This window comes from Portunus trituberculatus, chromosome 31 (genome assembly GCF_017591435.1).
Source record: "Portunus trituberculatus isolate SZX2019 chromosome 31, ASM1759143v1, whole genome shotgun sequence".
In the NCBI taxonomy this organism is placed as follows: Eukaryota; Metazoa; Arthropoda; class Malacostraca; order Decapoda; family Portunidae; genus Portunus; species Portunus trituberculatus.
The window spans coordinates 7,011,646-7,034,035 of NC_059285.1; the positions used below are offsets into that span (position 1 = coordinate 7,011,646).

At 42.4% G+C, this 22,390-nt stretch overlaps 1 protein-coding gene across 7 annotated transcripts in view; it reads right to left on the reverse strand.

Moving 5' to 3' along the window:
* The window catches only part of LOC123511242 (latrophilin Cirl-like), a 227,891-nt gene extending 205,511 nt beyond the window's left edge, over positions 1-22,380 (reverse strand). For 3 of the 7 annotated variants that reach the window (XM_045266948.1, XM_045266952.1, XM_045266946.1), the window contains exon 1: positions 21,831-22,380. In XM_045266948.1, coding sequence (XP_045122883.1) covers positions 21,831-21,837 — 7 coding nt within the window. In that variant the 5' untranslated portion in view covers positions 21,838-22,380. The remainder of the gene's footprint in view (positions 1-21,830) is intronic. The other 4 variants (XM_045266950.1, XM_045266947.1, XM_045266953.1 and 1 more) reach the window with 2 other exon arrangements.
* Positions 22,381-22,390: the final 10 nt, after the last annotated feature.

A 22,390-nucleotide genomic window follows, 5' to 3' on the forward strand; every position in this document is an offset into this window, starting at 1 on the left:
ATTCATATCAATGTTCTTAAAACAAACAAATACATGTATATATGTTTATATATATATATATATATATATATATATATATATATATATATATATATATATATATATATATAAGAAATAAAGTAATAAATAAAGAGTAGTAGTGTTAGTAGCAGCAGTAGGAACAAAAGCTGTATTAGTATATATAATAGCAGCAGCATTAATAATAATAATAATAACAATACTACTACTACTCCCACTACTACTATTACTACTACTATTACTACTACTACTAATAATAATAAATAATAATAATAAATTCTGAAAACAACACAGACAGTGAATTTGTTATATAGACGATCGCCAACCCATTCATCTTGAAGGGAACGATTTCCCTACCAATTAAAGTAACAATTCCTTTACCATACCTTCCCTCCTTTATCGGCCCTTCCCTCTTCCTCCTCATTCGTCGCTCACAGTTCACTCATTTCCAGGTGATGTGGAAACTCTCTCTCTCTCTCTCTCTCTCTCTCTCTCTCTCTCTCTCTCTCTCTCTCTCTATATATATATATATATATATATATATATATATATATATATATATATATATATATATGTATATACTATCCACAGAGAGAGAGAGAGAGAGAGAGAGAGAGAGAGAGAGAGAGAGAGAGAGAGAGAGAGAGAGAGAGAGAGAGAGAGAGAGGCGGCAGGAACACAGTTTTCCGGCGACTCACAAAATTGCTTCTTTGTTTTATTTTCTTGTTTCTCTTTTCTTTTGTGATTTAGTGCAACAATTTCTTTCTTTCGTTCGCTCGTAGTGTTTGATCTGTCATTCCTACGTGGGGATTTATTCGTCATATGTTTTGCTTCCTTTGCCTTCAATTCAAAATTTCCCCATATTCTTCAAAGTATATGTTTTTTCCATGTATAAAAGAAAAATATGAGGATAGATTGGTAACATCTTCTTGCGTGTGTGTGTGTGTGTGTGTGTGTGTGTGTGTGTGTGTGTGTGTGTGTGTGTGTGTGTGTTGTGTGTGCGTTACCGCGTCTCTCTCTCTCTCTCTCTCTCTCTCTCAAATGAAGGTCACGGTATTATGTTTCGTCTAAAAGCGAGACGAACGAGAATAAAACACGTGTTAATCATACATCAGAGAGAGAGAGAGAGAGAGAGAGAGAGAGAGAGAGAGAGAGAGAGAGAGAGAGAGAGAGGAACAAGCACTGCTAACTACGATATTTTAACACGATCGTAAGTCACATCATAACTCTGGGTGTTACGGCCCGCCCGTAACATGCATTACTACCATCACCTCCTCCTGCTTGTTACCTCGTTCGCCACCTCTCCGCCTCCCCTTCCACGTCACCGTCTCGTGAACCTTCCACGCCACCGTCTCGTGAACCTTCCACGTCACCGTTTCATGAAGCCCGGCTACTGTCCCGAAGTTGGATTCACGCGGCCCCTTTCGACTCAACCGAAAGTGTTGAGCCAGCTCTTGGTTTTCTGGATTGGCAGTTGAGATCCAAGCCTCAACCAGTGAACACAACGCCTCTTGGTTCTGCCGTGGGATCAACCATCACCCAGCATTTCACCACTGCGACACCGCATAAGTATCACTTCCCTCGTCCGTGTTTTCCACATTGCCTCTATATAGGATTAGGATTATTGTTAGGTATTAAGTTGGGTTCTTTATTGTTGTATTTATTACTGTGTTATATGTATATGTGTATGTCATTTTCCTGTGTTTCATGTTATATATCTGTGTTTCATGTTTCTTGTTATATATGTGTCAATTTCATTATGGGTTATTAAAGTAGCTTTTTAAAGTGACCCCCTTTTGCATTTCCTCACCAGTTGAACCTGCAGTGTTTTTTTTTATTGTTATTGTTCACCGGCTCTCCGATGCCAATCTTACCAGTTTAACCGGTGAACGTAACAATTGGCGACCGTGACAGGACCATTATAACCCATGTTCAGTGTTCCATTTTTCCAGTGACTTTTTTCTGTGATTGCTTGTGTTTCTGTGGTGTTGTGACTCTGATGTGTTTTTTTTCTGTGACTTACTCTGCGTGTGGTTTAAATTTACCTTTGTGCGATCAAGTGGCTCCTTTTGGGTTAAACGTGCTTCGTGACTTTCATTGGTATCGCATAGCAGTGGTAGAGCAGGAAACCAGGTAGAAAGGCGTGTTCACCGATAGCACTTATCTCTATTTTTGCACATAGGCAGGTGTGTAATAAGTGTTATCCAAGTGTTGGGATCATCATATGTTCATGCGAACCCTCAATGCCCTCACTTCGCGGATCATTTTTCTCGCTAGTTAGAATCGGCCATTTTAACTAGTCTCTCAGACTAATCCGCCTCCTTATCAATAACAAGTCTCAGTACAATTCGCTCCTCACTCTCAAGTCTCGTAACTAGAGTAATCCGGATCCCTCTTAATGCCGTAACTCTCTAGTTTACCCCTCATTAGTGATTGTACTCATAAGTGTTTACTTAAGTATAATCTAGGTAATTTCCAAGGTTGCCTTTATTATCACTCTGCCAAGTTCCTCACTTAAGTAATTCGCTTATCATTTTTTTTGTTGTGGTTTAACATCTATTTAATATGGCTTCCGCTCAGTTTAACGTTGAAGATTTTTGTGCCGACCCTTCTCTGGAACAACTTAAATATGCTAATATAAAGAAGGACCAATGGAAAGCCATCGCTAAACATTTTGATGTTCCCATCACGTCTCAGATGACTAAAGAGGTCATTAAGAATGTAGTTGTTGAACATCTAGTGCAAGAAGGTCAGTTGCTAGGAAATGCCATAGAAGAGTTAACTCCCATGTCAGCCTCTACGAGGACTATAATACACAGTCCCCAGGAAGAACAGGATAAGAGTAGGATAAGTCAATGGGAAATTGAGAAGCTTAAACTAGAATACCGGATGCATGAAAACAAATGCAACTACAGGCAGAAAAAGAAATAAAAGAAAAGATAAAGAGAGAGAATTACAGGAAAGACAAATGCAACTACAGGCAGAAAAAGAAGATAAAGATAAAGAGAGAGAATTTCAGTTACAACTTAGAAGGCAGGAGAAAGAGTTAGAAATTCAGGAGTTAGCCCTACGAAATGACGCTAAGTTTAGAGGGGAAGAAATAGATATAAAGAAACAGTTAGCAAGCTTTAATCCTGCTACAGCTGCTCCGCTAGTTCCCCCTTTTGATGAATCTGATGTTGACGGGTCATTTCGCGCTTTTGAGAGCATTGCTCATAGGAATAAATGGCCCAAGGATCAGTGGGTGTCTCTCCTTGTCCCTAAGCTAGTAGGAAAAGCTTATAGGGTATACAACGGCCTTAGTGATGAGGTAGAATATGAAGAGATCAAAGGTAACATTCTAGACGCCTACTCTATCACTTCTGATGGATACAGACAGCAGTTTCGAAAGTATGTGAAACCAGAGTCTCACACCTATGTTGAATTCGCTAGTGAGAAACTAAGACAATTTAAGAAATGGTTAGCCGCTCTTAACATTACCACCTTTTCGGAGTTGCTCAATCTAATGGTCCTGGAAGAATGGAAGAACAAGTTACCATTTAATATTCTGAGGCATGTGGAAGAACGGGGAGAGAGTGAGCTTATGTCTGCCGCTAAAGTGGCTGATGCGTTTGCTTTGTTGATGGGATCCCTGGGTAGTAGAGGTCGTGGTTCACTGTCTAATGTTAGGTCCTCCTTTGGGGAAGGTTTTGGGGCGCGGGTGGTAAGCCAACCGGATTCTCGCCAAATGCATATAATTCCCCCTGGTGTACATACTGTAAGAAGCCAGGTCACACGATCCAGAAATGTAGACACCCAAATTGCAAGGGTTCTCAACGTCAATTTTCTTTTGTGGCCCCTAGACCTAACACATTTGAGAACAAGAAACCAGTGGCCCTAGCTAACCCTGTCAACTCTCCTCTAGAACTTTATGACTCGTACATGTATCAAGGTAAAGTGTCCCTGACTGATGGTAAAGACAAGGCAATAAATATCAAGGTTCTGCGTGATACAGGTGCTGCCCAATCCATCTTAAGGGAAGATGTCATCCCTAACATCAAACAGGCTTTCACTGGGGAGAAGGTGATCCTTACAGGTCTCGAATCACAGCTCTCCTATCCCTTGGCTAATATTAGCTTACAGTGCCCGTTCATTTCAGGAGAGGTTGAGGTAGCCATTAAACCTGGTGAACTGCCAGTACCGGGGTACATCTTGTACTGGGTAATGATCTTGCGGGTAACTTGGCTGTTCCAAACTTAATTGTTCTTGATTCTCCCTTAACAGAAAGTCCCACTAAGACCCTGGACGAAACATCCCTCACTTCTTCCCAGTGTGTGCAGTCACCAGGTCTCAGTCCAAGTCCCCTGCCCTTTCATCACCTCCTCCACCAATGATTGCCTCTACTGACAACTTGTATAATGACATCATTTCAAAGGAGAATTTGATTAATGCTCAGGAACAGGATCTCACTTTGGCTAAGATCAGACATGTGGCCAGTGAGACAAAGGATATGTCTAAATTGCCTTGTTTTTATTATCAGGAAGGAGTCCTGATGCGTGCCTACAGACCTCCTGAACTGAAACAACTAGACACCTGGTCAGAAACACATCAAGTTGTCATCCCTTGTCTGTAAGACCAGCCATTATAGAACTAGCTCATGATGGATTGTCAGGTCATCTAGGCATCCAAAAACCTACAAGAAGGCTCTTCAACATTTTTTTGGCCAGGAATGAAAAAGGATGTGTCACACTATGTAAAACATGTCATATATGTCAAGTTGTGGGTAAGCCTAACGAACGCCTTGTGCCAGCTCCTCTGACGCCTATTCCAGTTCAGACGGAGCCCTTCGAAAAGATCATACTAGACTGCGTAGGGCCCTTACCCAAAACCAAACGAGGGAATCAGTATTTGTTAACCCTCATGGATCCCACTACCAGGTACCCTGAAGCATTCCTCTTAAGAACATCACATCAAAGACCATTGTAAAACATCTAATACATTTTTTCACCTCGGTAGGAATTCCAAAACAAATTCAGTCTGACAAGGGTAGCAATTTCACTAGCCATTTTTTCCAACAGATAGTGAATGAGCTAAACATCGACCATGTTACCTCCTCGGCTTACCACCCCAATCCCAAGGCTGTCTGGAGCGGTTTCACCAAACATTAAAATCCATGATGAAGAAGTATTGCTTGGAGCATCAAGGAGACTGGGATGAAAGTATTTCTTTCCTTCTCTTCGCTTTAAGAGAATCTCCTCAAGATTCTTTAGGTTACTCCCTTTGAATTACTCTATGGTAGACAGATCAGGGGCCTCTCAAAATATTAAAGGATCAATGGTTTACTCAAAATACTCCTTCAAGCCCCAGTGTGTCTGACTACATCAGTAACCTTAAGAATAAAATCAGTGAAGTCAGATCTTTGCTAAATCAAACTTCCTCAAATCTCAAACTAAAATGCAACAGAATTCTCTTCCCAAATCTGTCATGAGAAGTTTCAAACCAGGAGACAAGGTTTTACTTTTTCTCCCACTCCAGGCAATGCTCTTCACAGTAAGTTCATGGGACCTTATGTTGTGGCTCAAAACTAAGTCCATTAAATTATGTGGTCCACACTCCTGACCGTCGTAAGGATTCCCAACTTGTTCATATTAATCTAATGAAACCTTACCACTCCAGAGAACCAGAGGACGACTTGTCTCGCGCTGTACCTGTATGTCTGATAGGAAAGGAGTCTGGTCCTGTGCCCCCGAGGAAGAGTCCGACATCGAATTCCTCTTCTCGTCACCTAAAGGACGCCCCTCAAACAGCCAAATCATGTCCAACCTGGATGAGGTGTTTGTTTCCTTAACACCTTCACAACAGTCTGATCTTAAAAAGTTATTGCCAGACTACCCATTGCCTTGATAGAGGACCTTATAGATAGTATAGGAGTAGCCAAATTTGTAACCACTATAGACTTGCTTAAAGGTTACTACCAGATTCCCCTCTCGGACGAGGCCCAAATAATATCCGCCTTCATCACCCCTTCGGACTATACCAATACACAGTGATGCCCTTTGATTGTCTAATGCTCCCGCCACCTTCCAGAGGGCTATAAATTACATAACTCAGACTTGGAGGAACATCCGCGTATCTGGACGACCTGGTGGTGACTGCAGACGACTGGGCAACACATCTGACCCGTCTTCGGAGGCTGATGGGTCGGTTGCAGGAAGCCGGGCTTACCATCAACCTGGCCAAGTCCACCTTCGGGAGGTCTACGGTGGTCTACCTGGGACATGTGGTGGGGAACGGCAAGGTTCACCCCAAGAGAGCTAACGTTGAGGCCATCCTTGGCTTCCTGTTCCTACCACCAGGAAAGCTCTCATGAGGTTCTTGGGATGGCTGGGTTTACAGACGCTTCTGTAAAACTTCTCCACCCTGGCCGCCCCTTGACGGACCTTCTCAGCACTTCCGTCCCTTCCACTGGACCCCGGCCTGTGACCAAGCCTTCAAACACCTCAAGGCGTTTTTCTCCTCGGAACCAGTGGTCTGGACGCCGGATCACTCCCGACCCTTCCATTTACAAGTTGACGCGAGTGGAGTTGGAGTGGGTGCTGTCCTACTACAACCGGACCCCACAAGCGGCATCCTCCATCCCATCGCTTACCACTCTGCAAAACTGAAACACCATCAACTCAACTACTCCACCATCGAAAAGGAGGCTCTGGCACTCGTGCTGGCGCTCCAACGTTTTGAGTGCTATCTTCATCCTGGTCCGCACATCACCAAGGTCTTCACGGACCACAATCCTCTGGCCTTCCTGTACGCCATGAGGAACCGAAACCAACGCATTCTTAGGTGGGCCTTGTTAACTCAACCTTTCAACCTGGAAGTCCATCATATCAAGGGGGTGGACAACATCATCGCCGACGCCTTATCAAGATCTCCCGTCTCACCTCCTTCATGAGCCCATTACGGAGGTCTTAGGGGGGAGGAAATGTTACGGCCCGCCCGTAACATGCATTACTACCATCACCTCCTCCGCTTGTTACCTCGTTCGCCACCTCTCCGCCTCCCCTTCCACGTCACCGTCTCGTGAACCTTCCACGCCACCGTCTCGTGAACCTTCCACGTCACCGTTTCATGAAGCCCGGCTACTGTCCCGAAGTTGGATTCACGCGGCCCTTTCGACTCAACCGAAAGTGTTGAGCCAGCTCTTGGTTTTCTGGATTGGCAGTTGAGATCCAAGCCTCAACCAGTGAACACAACGCCTCTTGGTTCTGCCGTGGGATCAACCATCACCCAGCATTTCACCACTGCGACACCGCATAAGTATCACTTCCCCTCGTCCGTGTTTTCCACATTGCCTCTATATAGGATTAGGATTATTGTTAGGTATTAAGTTGGGTTCTTTATTGTTGTATTTATTACTGTGTTATATGTATATGCGTATGTCATTTTCCTGTGTTTCATGTTATATATCTGTGTCTCATGTTTCTTGTTATATATGTGTCAATTTCATTCTGGGTTATTAAAATAGCTTTTTAAAGTGACCCCTTTTTGCATTTCCTCACCAGTTGAACCTGCAGTGTTTTTTTTTATTGTTATTGTTCACCGGCTCTCCGATGCCAATCTTACCAGTTTAACCGGTGAACGTAACAGTTTCCTTCTATATCTTCCCCTTCATTCCCTCATGTTCCTCTCTCTAAGCATCATTACTCTTTGATCCCTCACAAGGAATATTCAAAGCCCAAAGAGATGAATTTTAATGGAGGTTTCCGCCTTTAAAATTACAGAAACCTCATTAAATCATCATTGGCATTATGAAAACACGCTTGAAATCCTTAAACCCCTCAGTGCCATGACGCGTTTTCATAATAATTCTGCTTACTATTTTGTGATTTTATACAGCTTCAGAAACTTATGTGGGGATTAAAATAATGAAGACCGTGGCCATTAATCTTCTGACCATCCTTCCTAATGTAAATAAAATGGTCTAATCGTATACAAATCTCAAGATAAAAAATGTGCCCCCGAATTGAAGGGGTTCATAACTTCAACCACGTCCTATTAACAGTTGAGATATGAAGACGAAACACTGGAGAACACCTCCTTATCTACAGTTCTACACATTCACAGCATCCAGTATCCCTTCACCGCCGTTTCATCTCCTGTAACCTCCTCCCTTCCCTACCCCTTCGCACAAAACCTTTCCATTTCCCCTTCTTCCGCCATAACCTTCCCCTTTCCATCTCCCCTCACCGCCCTAGACCTGATACGGACTCCATCACACGTCTAAACACGCCATCCCTTCTTCTTCTGCTTCCCTATCTGCATCACCCCTTCTCGCTGCAGCTTCTCGCAACACACCTGCCTTTCGCATCACTTGATTCTGTACTAATCCACTCACTGCTTGGTGTGTTGATTTGTTAGTATTCCCAACATTGTGTACACTTGGTATGCGGGAGAAAGAGACGTTGTTACTCTGTTGACTTTCATTTTTTCATTGTTTGCGGTTATTGTATTGTAGAGTAAATAGTCAAGTTGTTTGTGAATAGAAGAATAAATTGTGTAAACAAGCATAAATAATAAAAAAAAAAAATCATCTTAATCGTTGTTTTTGTTTCCGTTCTATCTTTCTCGGTTCAAGTGATATTTTTTTCCGAATATATTGTGCAGTTTCCAGTAATTGTGAGTAGAGTTAGAGGAAAATTAATTGCTTGTCTGTAGAAATAGAAATGATTTTTACCATTGGTGATGAAGCGTAAGGAAATTTATCTTGAATGTTGTGTATTTCCTTCTGTCTCTATGTTTTTTTTTCTTAATTCGATATTATTCTGCTTGGTTCTCGTATAAAGCCAGAATACTAATATATAAACTTTATTCTTGCGGCTCAATGGCTAATTAGAGTTAATACAAATAAATAAAATAATAAAAAAATACAAATATCAATTCGCATCAAACAAGAACAGAAGACAATGCAGGACTTTTTAATCATCTGGTTACCAAAAAGTGACGAACACAACAAGAGGATTAAGGAAAACAAAATGAAAACAAAAATAGCAGAAAAGGCAAAATGAAGTCAGAAGCAATAAGAGGCACAGAAACTTGGAAGGCAAAAATAACGCAAAACACGAGGCAATTAACGACAAAAATTATAGACCTCCCCAAAAATAAAAATAAAACATAAACTACGGCGCCAAAAATGACCAAACTTGGCTTCCGGAAAACTAAAAAAAAAAAAAAAAAAAAAACGCAAACATGAAATCAATACAGAAAAAAAATGAAACAACGCTTTGAAAAAAATAAAATAAAACTAAATACGGGAGAAAAACCTGAAAATAGAAAAGTATGTAAGTAAGCTCTCAAAAACAGAACCAACTTTGTCGAGCCCACGAAAAAAAAAAAAAAAATACAATTGCGGGACTCGAGAGCAAATCCAGCTGTCTGTCGGAGTTAGGAAGTTGGAGGGAAAGGGGAGGGACGGGAGGGAATAGTGGGAGGAGGGATGGGGAAGCAGTGCTGGGAGAAGAAGAGGAACAGAAAAAGGAGAAGGAGGAATAGGAGGAAGAAGAGGAAAAGGAGGAAAGGCATCAAGTGCTCTTTGTTAAGTTCTGGACAATCCCCGCTACCTTCTGCTATTCTTAAGTCAAATGCAAAATAACATTAAATAATAGCAGTAGTAGTAGTAGTAGTAGTAATAGTAGTAGTAGTATACAGTAAAGGTGGTGGGAATAGTAGTAGTAGTAGTAGTAGTAGTAGTAGTAGTAGTAGTAGTAGTAGTAGTAGTAGTAGTAGTAGTAGTAGGATGAAGGGAAACCAGTTAGTGCTTTTCAGTTTATTTTAACTCAAATTTTTCTCCTCCATTTTCTCCCAGCCCCCAACCTTTCCACTTTGCAATCCACTTCAAAATCCGTAAAGTTAAATCCACAAGGCAATTTTTACCTTGCGCAGTTCAATCCCTTTACACCAAACACAACGCCGCCTTTCCCTTCTCTTGCCTCTCCTCGCCACAATATTCCTCCCATGGCCGCCCTCCGCACCTCCTTCCCTTCAGAACAAGCCCATCAAGGACCCTTAACTTCACCCACACTCCCTTCCACAATTCCCCACAAAAACTCCACAAACAGTCATCTCTTCCACATTCAAGGAACGTTAGTATGTTTTTCTTCTCTCCATCTCTCTCTCTCTATTCGTCTTATCTGTCTACCATTTCACATTTTTCCCTTCCTCTTGTGGGCCTATCATTTCACAGAATCCTCCCTCTTCTCTCTATCTCCCTCTTTCCTTCCTTCTCTCCCTCAATCTTTCACTACATATCAATCACAATCCTCCTTCCTTCTCACTCTTCTCCCTCTCCCTCCCTCTCTCTTTCTCACCCCTACCTAACACCCAAACATCATCCTCTCTCTCCCTTTTGCCTCTCTTCTTGCCCTTCCTACCACCCAGCTATTCTCCCTTCCCTTCCTTCTCTCTCTCCCTCTCCCTTCGCCGGCCACCCCCTGAGGCACCCGACGCCCTCCACCCAGAACCTCGCACCTTCACCTCCCGTAATTACCCGGTGGACGCGGATTTATAGAAAACCTCTCGGGGGATTACATTTGTTTTGCGCAGAGGATGGAGTGAGGGAATGCGGTGGCGGCGGTGGCGGTGATGGTAGTGGTGCTGGTGGTGGAGGGACGTAAGTAGGAGATAAGAAGAGAAAGAAGAATAATAGGGAGAACGGAGAACCAAAGAAAAAGGGATGTGGAGAGGAATATAGGAAGGATAGAATGAGTGGTGGTAGCGAATAGAGGAATAAAATCAGGTTAGAGAGGGGTGAAAAAAAAAAAAAAAACATGGGAGGGGGAATAGAGATGGGAAAGAAAAGAGAGAAAAATAGAAGAAAAGTACTGGGACGGGATGGCATTTAGATTACATAGCAGAAAACAAAATAATGTTGAAATAATGTTCAGAATGGAGTTAGAATAAATATACACAAATAAAATGCTGGAGATGGAAGTTCTAAAAATGGAAGTGTAGAGATGAATAAAAAAAAAAAAAGCAATGAGAGAGAGAGAGAGAGAGAGAGAGAGAGAGAGAGAGAGAGAGAGAGAGAGAGAGAGAGAGAGAGAGAGAGAGAGAGAGAGAGAGAGAGAGAGAGTAAAAAAGACACAACTAGGAATGGAAAGGTGTTATAAAATGAACACTAGAGAAAAAAAAAAAAAAAAATGGACGAGGAGAGCGAAAAAAAAAATGGAGAGGCAAGCGTTTAAGGGTAGACAAAAAAAAAAAAAAAAAAAAAAAAAAAGCGGGAGGGAAGGGAAGGGAGGAAAGGGGCGAGACCATACGTTCACCCTCATTCTAAATGCATGAAAAATATAATTCTTCTTGGGAAGGTTGAGAGGACAGAGTGAGGCGATGGGAGGACAAACTTACCTCCAGCTCTGTTCTCCTTCACCACCACCACCATCTCCTCCTCCTCCTTCTCCTCCTTTTCCTCCATACATTCCTCCATCCCTTTCCGCCTATTCGAATTTTACAAGTAGAAAGGGAAGGGTTGAAAAAGATTTGAAAAGAGGAAAGAGGGTAGGATGGGAGGGAATGAGGGGAAAGGAGGAAAGGCGGCGGAGGGAGGCAAACGGAGGGAAGGGGAGGAAAGATTTGAGACCGAGGGGAAGTGAGTAGAGAGGAAAGAAGTAAAAGAAAAATAGAAAGTTGTGTTAAAAAAAATAAGGAAGAAGTGAGAGAACGGAGAGGAGGGACTAATGCCCAGAGAGAGAGAGAGAGAGAGAGAGAGAGAGAGAGAGAGAGAGAGAGAGAGAGAGAGAGAGAGAATATCCCGGATAATATGCTTAACTTTCACGACACCCAATTCATAACCAGTTACCAAGGAGAAGCTCAGGAGGAGGAGGAGGAAGAGGAGGAAGAGGAGGAGGAGGAGGAGGAGAGGGAAGAGGAGGAAGAGAAAAGGGATGTAACAACAGAGTGAGGGGAAGGACGCTGAGGGGACGAGGAGACAATGCCGAGGGTAAAGGAGGAGGAGGAGGAGGAGGAGGAGGAGGAGGAGGAGGAGGAGGAGGAGGAGGAGGAGGAGGAGGAGGAGGAGGAGGAGGAGGAGGAGGAGGAGGAGGAGGAGGAGGAGAGGGCTTTGGAGAACACCACCCCTGTAACCTCCAGATAACACAGGTGGCGTTTCTCCTTCCTCCTCCTCCCCATCTCCTCCTCTTCCACCCTCTTCTTCCCCTCCTCCCCTGGGTATTATCGACGCCTGACAAGGAAATCTACTCCCCGTGTGACCACTCCCTACCCCACCTCCCCGTCCGTCAGTAGGCCTACCGGTGCTCCTCGCCACGCACTCTTAGGTCTACATAATTCCCCGGACTTGCGTGCATGTGTTAGTTCTCTCAAGGACTGGCGGGGCGATCCATTGACCCTCGGCACGAATAGACGCTCGGTGGAGACATACAAAGGAATACAAAGGAATACAAAAGGAATACAAAGGGAATATGAATTTGGTTACATGCGAGTAGATAGTGGATTGATTTGGGTGGTTCAGGATGGACAGGTGGATGGATGTGGTTGGTTAGAGGTGGAAAGGTGGATGGTTGGTTGGCTTAGTGGATGGAAAGGTGGATAAGTGAATTGGTTTGCATGGTTAGGGATGGATAGATTGATATATGTTGGTTGAAGGTGGATAGATGGATAGATTTTGATGACTATTAGTAAAAGAAGGATTGGTCTAGATGGATGGATGTGGATAGATGGAAATATTAGTATGGTTGGCGATAAATAGATGGATAAAATATTTCCGATTATTGAAAATTCATAAATGGATACAAAACATGATTGATGGTGGATAGATAAATTTTGGCGAATGGGAACAGAAAAAAAAAAGATAGAAAACATCAGTGAAAAATGTCTTGAAAGGTATTATTATTATCATTATCATTTTCATTATATTATTATTATTATGGATAAATGTATAGCTTTGTGGATTTCATCGTTCACACATACATAAATCTTTCCTTTGGTAAATATACTGTGTAAATTAGAATGTGAATTTAGACTTGTGAAAGTGTACATATTGCAAATACTGAAATGTGGTAAGGGTGGCTATCGAAACAGAGAGAGAGAGAGAGAGAGAGAGAGAGAGAGAGAGAGAGAGAGAGAGAGAGAGAGAGAGAGAGAGAGAGAGAGAGAGAGAGAGAGAGAGATTGATGTTCATGTTAATGGTTTTCCTATGTTAAAAGGCGACGCTATATGTGGGCCAGCGTCTTTCCTTCAAGCCGGCCACCGATATGAGGGGAATCAGGCACTGCGGCGCCCTCCATCCATCACAACACTGCAGCGGTGGTCATGGCGATAATGATATTAGTGATAATAAACTGATGATGTTAATCTGGCGGCAATGATAATGATAATAACAATAATGATAATAAAAAATAACAATAATAAAAAAAATAAAGTTATTCTTATCGTTATCATTATTGCTATTATTACTATTATTATTAATATTATAATTATTATTATCATTACCATTATTATTGTTATTATTATTATTATTATTATTATTATTATTATTATTATTATTACTATCAAATTAAATGATGATAATTATAGTAATAATAACAACAATAACAACAACAACAAAAAATAATAACAATATCAATAAAAATAATAATAATAATAATAATAAAATTAATAATAGCAATAACAATATTAATAATAATAATAATGATAATAATAATAATAATAATAATAATAATAATAATAATAATAAACACCAGCTTTTCGAATGACACACACACACACACACACACACACACACACACAATTAGAAAACAAAAACCCAGCAAAACAAGGACGAAAAGAAAAGCCGCGCTAAACAAAAAAAAAAAAAAAATAAAAGCAAATCAACAACCCATAAAAGTAAGTCCGAGGGGGAGACCTAGGCGAGTATTATCCTTTTATTCTCTCTCTCTCTCTCTCTCTCTCTCTCTCTCTCTCTCTCTCTTTCCTGCGAGTTAACGTTAAGAAGTGGTAGTTTTGCGAGGAGGAGTAGGAGGAGGAGGAGGAGGAGGAGGCGATGGTGGTGGATTGGTACAAAAGAATGGTAAAGAAAAAGAAACATAGGAGGAGGAGGAGGAGGAGGAAAAAAAAAGTAGGTGTAGGCACGGCTTGAGCTTCCTTCATGAATAATCGTGCCGAGGCAAAGGAGTAGGCGGCAGCGGCGGCGCTGAAGGAGGAGGAGGTGGAGGTGGAGGAGGAGGAGTTTGTGTTGCTTTCCTCCGTTACCTCCCTGTCGTCTTTTAGTGCATTAATATGACTCACGACTCTCTCTCTCTCTCTCTCTCTCTCTCTCTCTCTTAAAACAGGTAATTATTATGAAAGAATTAATTTTTCGTCTTTTTTTTTCCCTCATAGCAGTTTTCCTTTGTCTTACACGTACTTCTGAAAACCTCTCTCTCTCTCTCTCTCTCTCTCTCTCTCTCCACATGTCACGTTTTCCATCACAATTTTCCTTATATTCCTCATGCCACTTTCCTCCTGTCGTCTCACTCTTAACAGCATGAAAAATAAAAGAACAACAACCACAAAGTACAACAATTCCACAACAAAGGTGCGATGATGCAGAGGTGACGGGCACTCTGCAACACCCACCTTGGCGTTGTCCACACCTGAGAGGCATTAATATGACGTCCACCTGACCCTACGTGGCCTCACCTGCCCGCGTGACCTACCTGTCTGACTCCACCTGTATTGACCCGAGCCTCTCCCTCCTCCACTGACGCCGCTGCCACCACCACCACCACCACTGCTGCTGCTACCATTTTGAGAACACTATGAAAGGGACATCAAAGCTACAAAATAAAATAGAAACGGGTGCTGCCACTAATACAACTACTGCCATTAACGTGTTATTACTGCCATCAATGGAAGAATATACTGCGGGTGCTACGTAAGACAAGGGTTCTCTATGTACTGCTACTACTATTCGTACTATTACTACTATTGGTGCTACTACTGTTTGTGTTACTACTGAAGTAAAATATGTAATAGATTTGTGCACAGAGGTAATAACAGTGGTTGAGTTAATAGTAGTAGTAGTAGTAGTAGTAGTAGTAGTAGTAGTAGTAGTAGTAGTAGTAGTAGTAGTAGTGATAGCAATGGAATAACAACATCGACAACAATAACGACTACTACCACTACCACTACAACTACTGCCATCATAGATTCTATTAGTTCACCATTAATATTGTTATTGCCCATGTAGATACTATCATTCATATTAATTACTTTCAAGTATCTCTCTCTCTCTCTCTCTCTCTCTCTCTCTCTCTCTCTCTCTCTCTCTCCATCCCCTTCATGGTTTGTTTACATTAATTTCGGATCAATAAGTTGCTTCCTTATTAAACCACTTCTCTCTCTCTCTCTCTCTCTCTCTCTCTCTCTCTCTCTCTCTCGTAACTTAAGGTGAATTCAAAGATTTTTTCCTCTTTTCTGCAGCTCCCCCTTGAGGCTTTCCTGCAGAAGAAAACGCGTCAAAATGTGAATATTTGCCTCGATGCCCGGGAGAGAGAGACGAAATTAAAGAAGAAAAAATTACGCACTTCAATATCTATTTTTGTTACAAGACGGAAGGTTTTCTTTTTCTCTGTCTCTCTCTTTCTGTTTCAAATTCATATTTTTTTTTGCTAATTCTTCCTTTGTCTTATCTTTTTTTATGAATCCGTCTTGAAAAGCCATAGGTCTGGTAGTGGAAGTCTTTCTTCATTTCTATATTTGTTATCGTCTTTGCATATTTGTATTTTAAAAGTGTCAGTGTTTTAGTATTTACCAATCCCTCTTTTCGTTACGAGGGAAGAGAGACAAGTAAAGAGAAGCGAAAAGTAATATTCGTCTTTTTCTATACAAATTAGTTTTAATAGCCACATTTACTAATATGAATTCTTCTGTTATCTCATATAATTTTACCTTTTAAAATCGCAAAGTTTAACATTACCAATCTTTCTTGTCTTTAATATCTACTGTTACTCTTCCTGAATCTCACTTATTTTTTTTCTTATCTTATTTATTTTTATCTTATGTACCTTCATCTTCATAGTCCCCAGAATAAATGTAATAATTTTTACTTTTAATATCCACTTTTACAAACACTAACTCTTCTTTTTATCTTAATGTGTACCTGCGCCTTCAAAGAATCAAGTATAAATACTACAGGCCTTTCTTCCTTTCTTTTAATTATTCCTCCGTGTGACTGTGTAAAGGTAAAGGTGTAAAGATGAAAAAAGGGTGCGCCTCCGCCAAGAGTAACGATTGAGCGCCGGTGTTAATGATACAGTTCAAAGGTGTCGTTACGTAGGGAGGAGCGAGCACCGGTATTTTCAAGTAGCACCTGTAATTAAAAGTACACCGAGGGGTAATGATTTAATTTGCATACGTAGAACCAAGTATTCGGGTTATCGATGGTGTTCGAGTGCGTGGCCACGACTTCTGCCTCGGCTTCCTGTGCGGTGCGAAGATTTGCGAGGTACTGAGGGAAAAAAAGTAAACAGACTGATGAAAAAGGCACAGCTAACGAATTATGCATTCCTGACGGTGGCACTGCAGGTAAATACTGGATATGTAGACATTAATTACTCGTGTTTTCCAGGTAAGACAAACATTATTAGCATGCTGCATAATGAACATGAAATACGAAGATGAATACAGCATATGCACTAACAACAACTACACACAGCAAGACAAACACAACACAACATACACGCAATGCAATAGAATACAATTTATTTAAGAGTGAAGTAAAATGACAACTATGATGGAGGGGAAGTAAGGAAAGAAGCAGCAGGAAAGAGTAGGGAGGGAGGGAGAGATGGAAGCAAAGAGAAGCGAGGAGTGAGGAGGGTAACACATCCAAAAATTACGAGAGCATCGCTTCCACGTAAAGGTGAGACCCCACCTGTTCGGCACACTTCTTCTTCAGGTGAATTCTGTATAACCCCATCTCTCTCTCTCTCTCTCTCTCTCTCTCTGACTTTATTTCCTCTCTATTACGTAGTTTTTCAGAGGCTTTTTCCACCAAGATTTTTTCCAAAGTTCTCCCTCCTATTATCTCTCTCTCTCTCTCTCTCTCTCTCTAACGAAGCTATTTTCCAAGGAGTTTTCTCGAGGCTTGCTTTAGTTTGGGTGGCGCACACACACCGACAGAGATAAACAAAAATATTCCTTCAGCCTCCATCCGAGCAAGCGGTCCACTCACCCTCAAATTTATCGTACCACTATTTCATTATCCTCTCTCTCTCTCTCTCTCTCTCTCTCTGTTGGCCGTTGAGATTAAAGGTGTGGAGGTAAGGGAGCATTGGTAGGAGAGGAGGAGTGGTAGGAGGAGAGGGCAGGGCATATCGGCGTGTTTCGTTCATTTTTACGTGAACCGGTAAGTGCAGGTTAAATGGCTATGAAATACTGAGAAGTGTTTGTACTACTACCTGTTACGCAGCCGGCGAGAGCAAAATAATCAGAAAATGGAGAACTGGTAGAAATGGTCCACACGTGATCTGAACTGACACACACACACACACACACACACACACACACACACACACACACACACACACAAACACACGGGCTTCCATCGATGTAGTCTGTGTGTGTGTGTGTGTGTGTGTGTGTGTGTGTGTGTGTGTGTGTGTGTGTGTGTGTGTGTGTACCGCCGCTATTTTCAAACGCCGGGAGTGACTGTCAACCTCACTCAAACCTTTACTGTGACGACCAAAGTACGACATGTCATCACTACTACTGAGTTCCTGACGTCACCATCACTACCACTACTCCATTTCACCACCATCACCATATCATTTTTTACTCCTTTCAGTCTCACCGTCACCGCTATAAAACAACATCACCACCTTCACCATCATCGCCTTAGTGAGCCGTGCGAGGTCGAAGATGATGAAAGGAACCTATGGAAAGAGAGCTAAAAGAGTGAGGCCAAACGCGGAGATATTTCAAAAAGCTTTGGATGTTTAGTGAATGAGTGAGTGAGTGTAAGGAAGTGGAGTATATACGTGCTAAGATGTGTTGTATAATCTCTCTCTCTCTCTCTCTCTCTCTCTCTCTCTCTGTTCGCCAAGCAACATCACGATTTTCTATCAAGCACGCGAACTGCAACCACCATCACCACCAACTGCCACCTCTCCCTTACTTACACACACACACACACACACTCACTCAGCTTAATTAACTTAATCTCCGGCATCCCTACACACACACACACACACACACACACACACACACACACACACACACACCTATCTCTACGTCCCTTAAGGACTCCACTACCTCCCTTTCCTGATCCTTTCCCGGGCTATCGCGTCCTATATCCTTGACTCGTGTTGCATGCGGAGTCTTCCCTCTCAACACACACAAGTACATTGCCTCTATTCACTCAGCTCCTTCACTGCCTCGGTTTGTTCTCCAGCTTAATAAAATGTGTAGCGTAAGTAGATTAATCCTTTTAGTGCTTGTTGTTATGTTTGAGCTCTGAAAGTCACTTATACTCACTGAGATTAAGGAATAGGGGTTTCAGTGGCTTTATCAGTCTAAATGTTGATAATAAAACAACAATACCTCCTTTTGAAAATATATTGATTGATTTTCGTCATCTTGAGTAACAGAAATTTCCCTTAGTTGTAAAATACTACACTCTAACATTGATTTTTTTTTATCCATTATATATTTAACACTATTACCGGGTATACTGTGCAGGGCTATTTTTGCTGCTATTCACACCTGTATCCATCGACACCAGTACGGCTGTCTTGGCCCCATTAAAGTTTCAGTAAACATCGACCTCTGCAGTTCAATTACTAGCATACTATCTGTATTGCTATCTTCACTACCCGCTAGCAGCCACTTGTACGCACCTCTGAGGCACACACACACACACACACACACACACACACACACACACACACACACACACACTATACCTTTATCATAACTATATATTTTCCCAGAGACCGAACCTTCACTTTCTTGGTGCGACACGATTCATAATTTTATTTGCAGCGTTATGGCACCAGTGAACATTAAAATAAAATCACATATCGACATGAAGCTCCATAAAGCGCAATAGCTCTTTATGCATTTTGCAACACCTCCGACACAACGCAAAGGGGAACAAACACGACAAATAAAAAGCACGTGAATTAATGATCAGCCTATACCGTTATTTATGGTACAAAACATAGGGAGAAAATGACGTACAAATAATACCAGTAATAACAACAACACCTGAGAGCAATAAACGCCACATTGAGATTTCACGAATAATAACTTCACATAAAGCACTGATGAATAATGGTCGAAATTACCAGGATCACACACACACACACACACACACAATTTTAACTTCACACTCGCAGGAATAAGTGGTTCAGGCAGATTTCACGTGAATTTGAGTGCACACACACACACACACACATCTTAATAATGCATACACTCTACACACGTGGATAGGTAAGTAGCGGTGGCGGTGGTGAGTTGCGTTACTTATTTATTTATTTATGAGAGAGAGAAGAACTGGCGGTGCGTGGAAAGTCCGTAGAGTAGAGCGTCAGAGAGAGAGAGAGAGAGAGAGAGAGAGAGAGAGAGAGAGAGAGAGAGAGAGAGAGAGAGAGAGAGAGAGAGAGAGAGAGAGAGAGAGAGAGACTGATATACTACATACGAGACTTCTCACAAAACCGATTGGATAAAGAGCTGCGGACAGGAAGAAAAACAAGAGACAGGCAAAGCGACGGTCGTGGAGATAGAAAGAAAAACAGATGGACTGAGAGATAGACTCTTGGACGCTGGGCTGACCGGGGCAGTGAGCTAGTCGACTTGTTTACTGTGAAAACAACCACAGTGCGCCATCATTTAACATCGTAATTATACACGCACTTCACTCCTATCTCCTTTTTGAAAACCGACTTTCCGCTTTCCGCCCACGAGATCAGAAAAGGAGGGAAAAAGAAAGACAACCTACAAGTGTTTATTTTCTAGTTTATTTAAAGTCGGTCTCTCCTCCTCCACCACTCAGAGGATAGAATTTAAAGGGATAAACTCGGGAAATGACACCAGTGGATTATTTCAAGAGGTTTTTACAGTTTATTCTTTTCTTTTCTTTTTCCAGAGCTGTTGTTATTGGAGGCGACACAATTAGTTGAATAATATCTGAAGGCAAACACTTACGTTGTCATTCCTCCTCCTCTTTCCCTCCGCTTTTCAACAAAACTTGGGGCATCTGATGGCCCTCCAACACACGGATATAGATGAGGAATTGGGGCAACATTTTCACTCGCCTCGTATTGAAGGGTAATTTTATCTTGCTCCTTAGCATCATATTTCGGTGAAGTCTTGAATTCCTACTTGCCTCGTCAATAAGTCCTCTCTCTCTCTCTCTCTCTCTCTCTCTCTCTCAGTAATCGTGTCAAAGTTACGTCTCAAAACACTGTCGTCAACAAGGAAAGTGACTCAACTGGATTAGAAAACACGAACAAAACCACGACAACTTCAGACTTTACTTTAAAAGAGACAGACACTCACCGCTACACACACACACACACACACACACACACACACACGGTTAATACACAGCTTCTCTGTTTATCTCTTCCGCTACGCACTCCTTAAAACACATTCTCATTACAGGAACGCAAGAAAAAAAAAAAACACTCGTAAACACAAAGTAAAGGATTGTTGGTGCAACGCTACACAACTCCTTAATGGTCCACGTCTACGCTTCATCCGCGGCGGGAAGAGAGAGAGAGAGAGAGAGAGAGAGAGAGAGAGAGAGAGAGAGAGAGAGAGAGAGAGAGAGAGAGAGAGAGAGAGAGAGAGAAGGCAAAGGGATTATTAAGGAAATAAATAAAGGGATAGATATGTAGCTTAAAGTCGCACCGGCGTCTCAACTCCCCGTTTTAACTAAGCCCTCTCACCCCTTATCTCTCTCTCTCTCTCTCTCTCTCTCTCTCCCCTCTACCTTATTCCTCCAGCACTTCTCCCCTCTAAAAGTTCTCGCCCTAACACTCACTCTACTAGTCCTTTAAAAAACTTCTAAAACTTGAGTGAAATGAAGTTTAGAGGGAGTGGCATAAAACACTTGAATATTCGAACTTTTCGTCTACCAAGAGAGAGAAAAGTGAGGTGGCGGTGGCATGGAAGCAGCAGGGGTGATAAGTGGTAATGGAGGAGGAGGAGGAGTAGGATAAGGTGGTAGTGGAGGCAGAGGAGGGCTTAAGATTCTGCGATGCATACGTGTGACCAAAACAAGAATCAAGTTAACTCAACGCGGAATACACAAAATTTCTTCTTTCTCTCCCTCGCACCAACATTTACCACCACCAACAACAACACAACACTTTTGCTCCCTTGGTTTTATTATTTACACAGCATTCCCACATCCCCGCAGCCTACACACACGTTGCATTCAGTCAGCAGCGGCAAGGGATTCAGTCAATCCATGGGTGAAAAGTCAAGTTAACTCAGTCAGTCAGTCAAGTCCAGCCACCTTTACGCGTTGAGCCAGCCAGCGACTAACTTCCCGCTACGCCCAACGCTCCGACGCTCCTGGTTCCCGGCACCGTTCTGGCTTAATTCCCCGACAGCGTCTCCCTCAACACCCACGGCGAGTCACTGCGTCCACGCCGTCACGAGGCTGCTGAATAATACGCCATGTGGTGCCTGCAAGCTCCCACGTGTCGCCAGGACGAAGGCAAATGAAGGGTGTGGGTTAGAGAGAATATGGGGTGGATAGGAAAGCCGAAAAGAGAAGTAGGCAGGATTGGGAGGAGAAAGTTTATAAAGAGACATCGGCTTTAAAAACTTACCTTTCATCGCACAGGTGTTGTAGATTAATAAACACTGGAGATCCGCGGTAATTGCTTTATATCCATGATCATCAACGTGCGACACTCGTGATTGGGATCTTTCAGAAATCAAGTTCCTTCACAAAACCAGAAAACCGACCGACACGAAATTTTCTTTTTTTTCTCTCTACCTTTCTTTCTCTCGCTTCCCTCCTTCTATCCCTCTATATCCTTCTCTCTCTCCTCTCCTCTATCTCTCTCCCTCTCCCTCTCTCAGCGTCGCGGTTCTCGTGTTTCACCTCACAAACTCCTCAAAACTTTCCCTCGTGACTAAGAGCAGAAAAAAAGCGCATTTATCTTCCGGTTCACGTGTCTCACTTTCCAGTTAACACTCTGATACATCCATGGATTCCCGCCGAGGCCACTCAGTCCATCGTCCATCCACCCAAGGAACACAAGCTCAGAGGGTGCTGCACTCGGAGGCAAGGAGGCAGAGTCCAGGGGAGCGGCGCGGCACACGTCCTCCCGCCACCAAGTCTCACTCGACACTGAGAGTTGGCTGGTCCCAGGGTCGTGAGGAA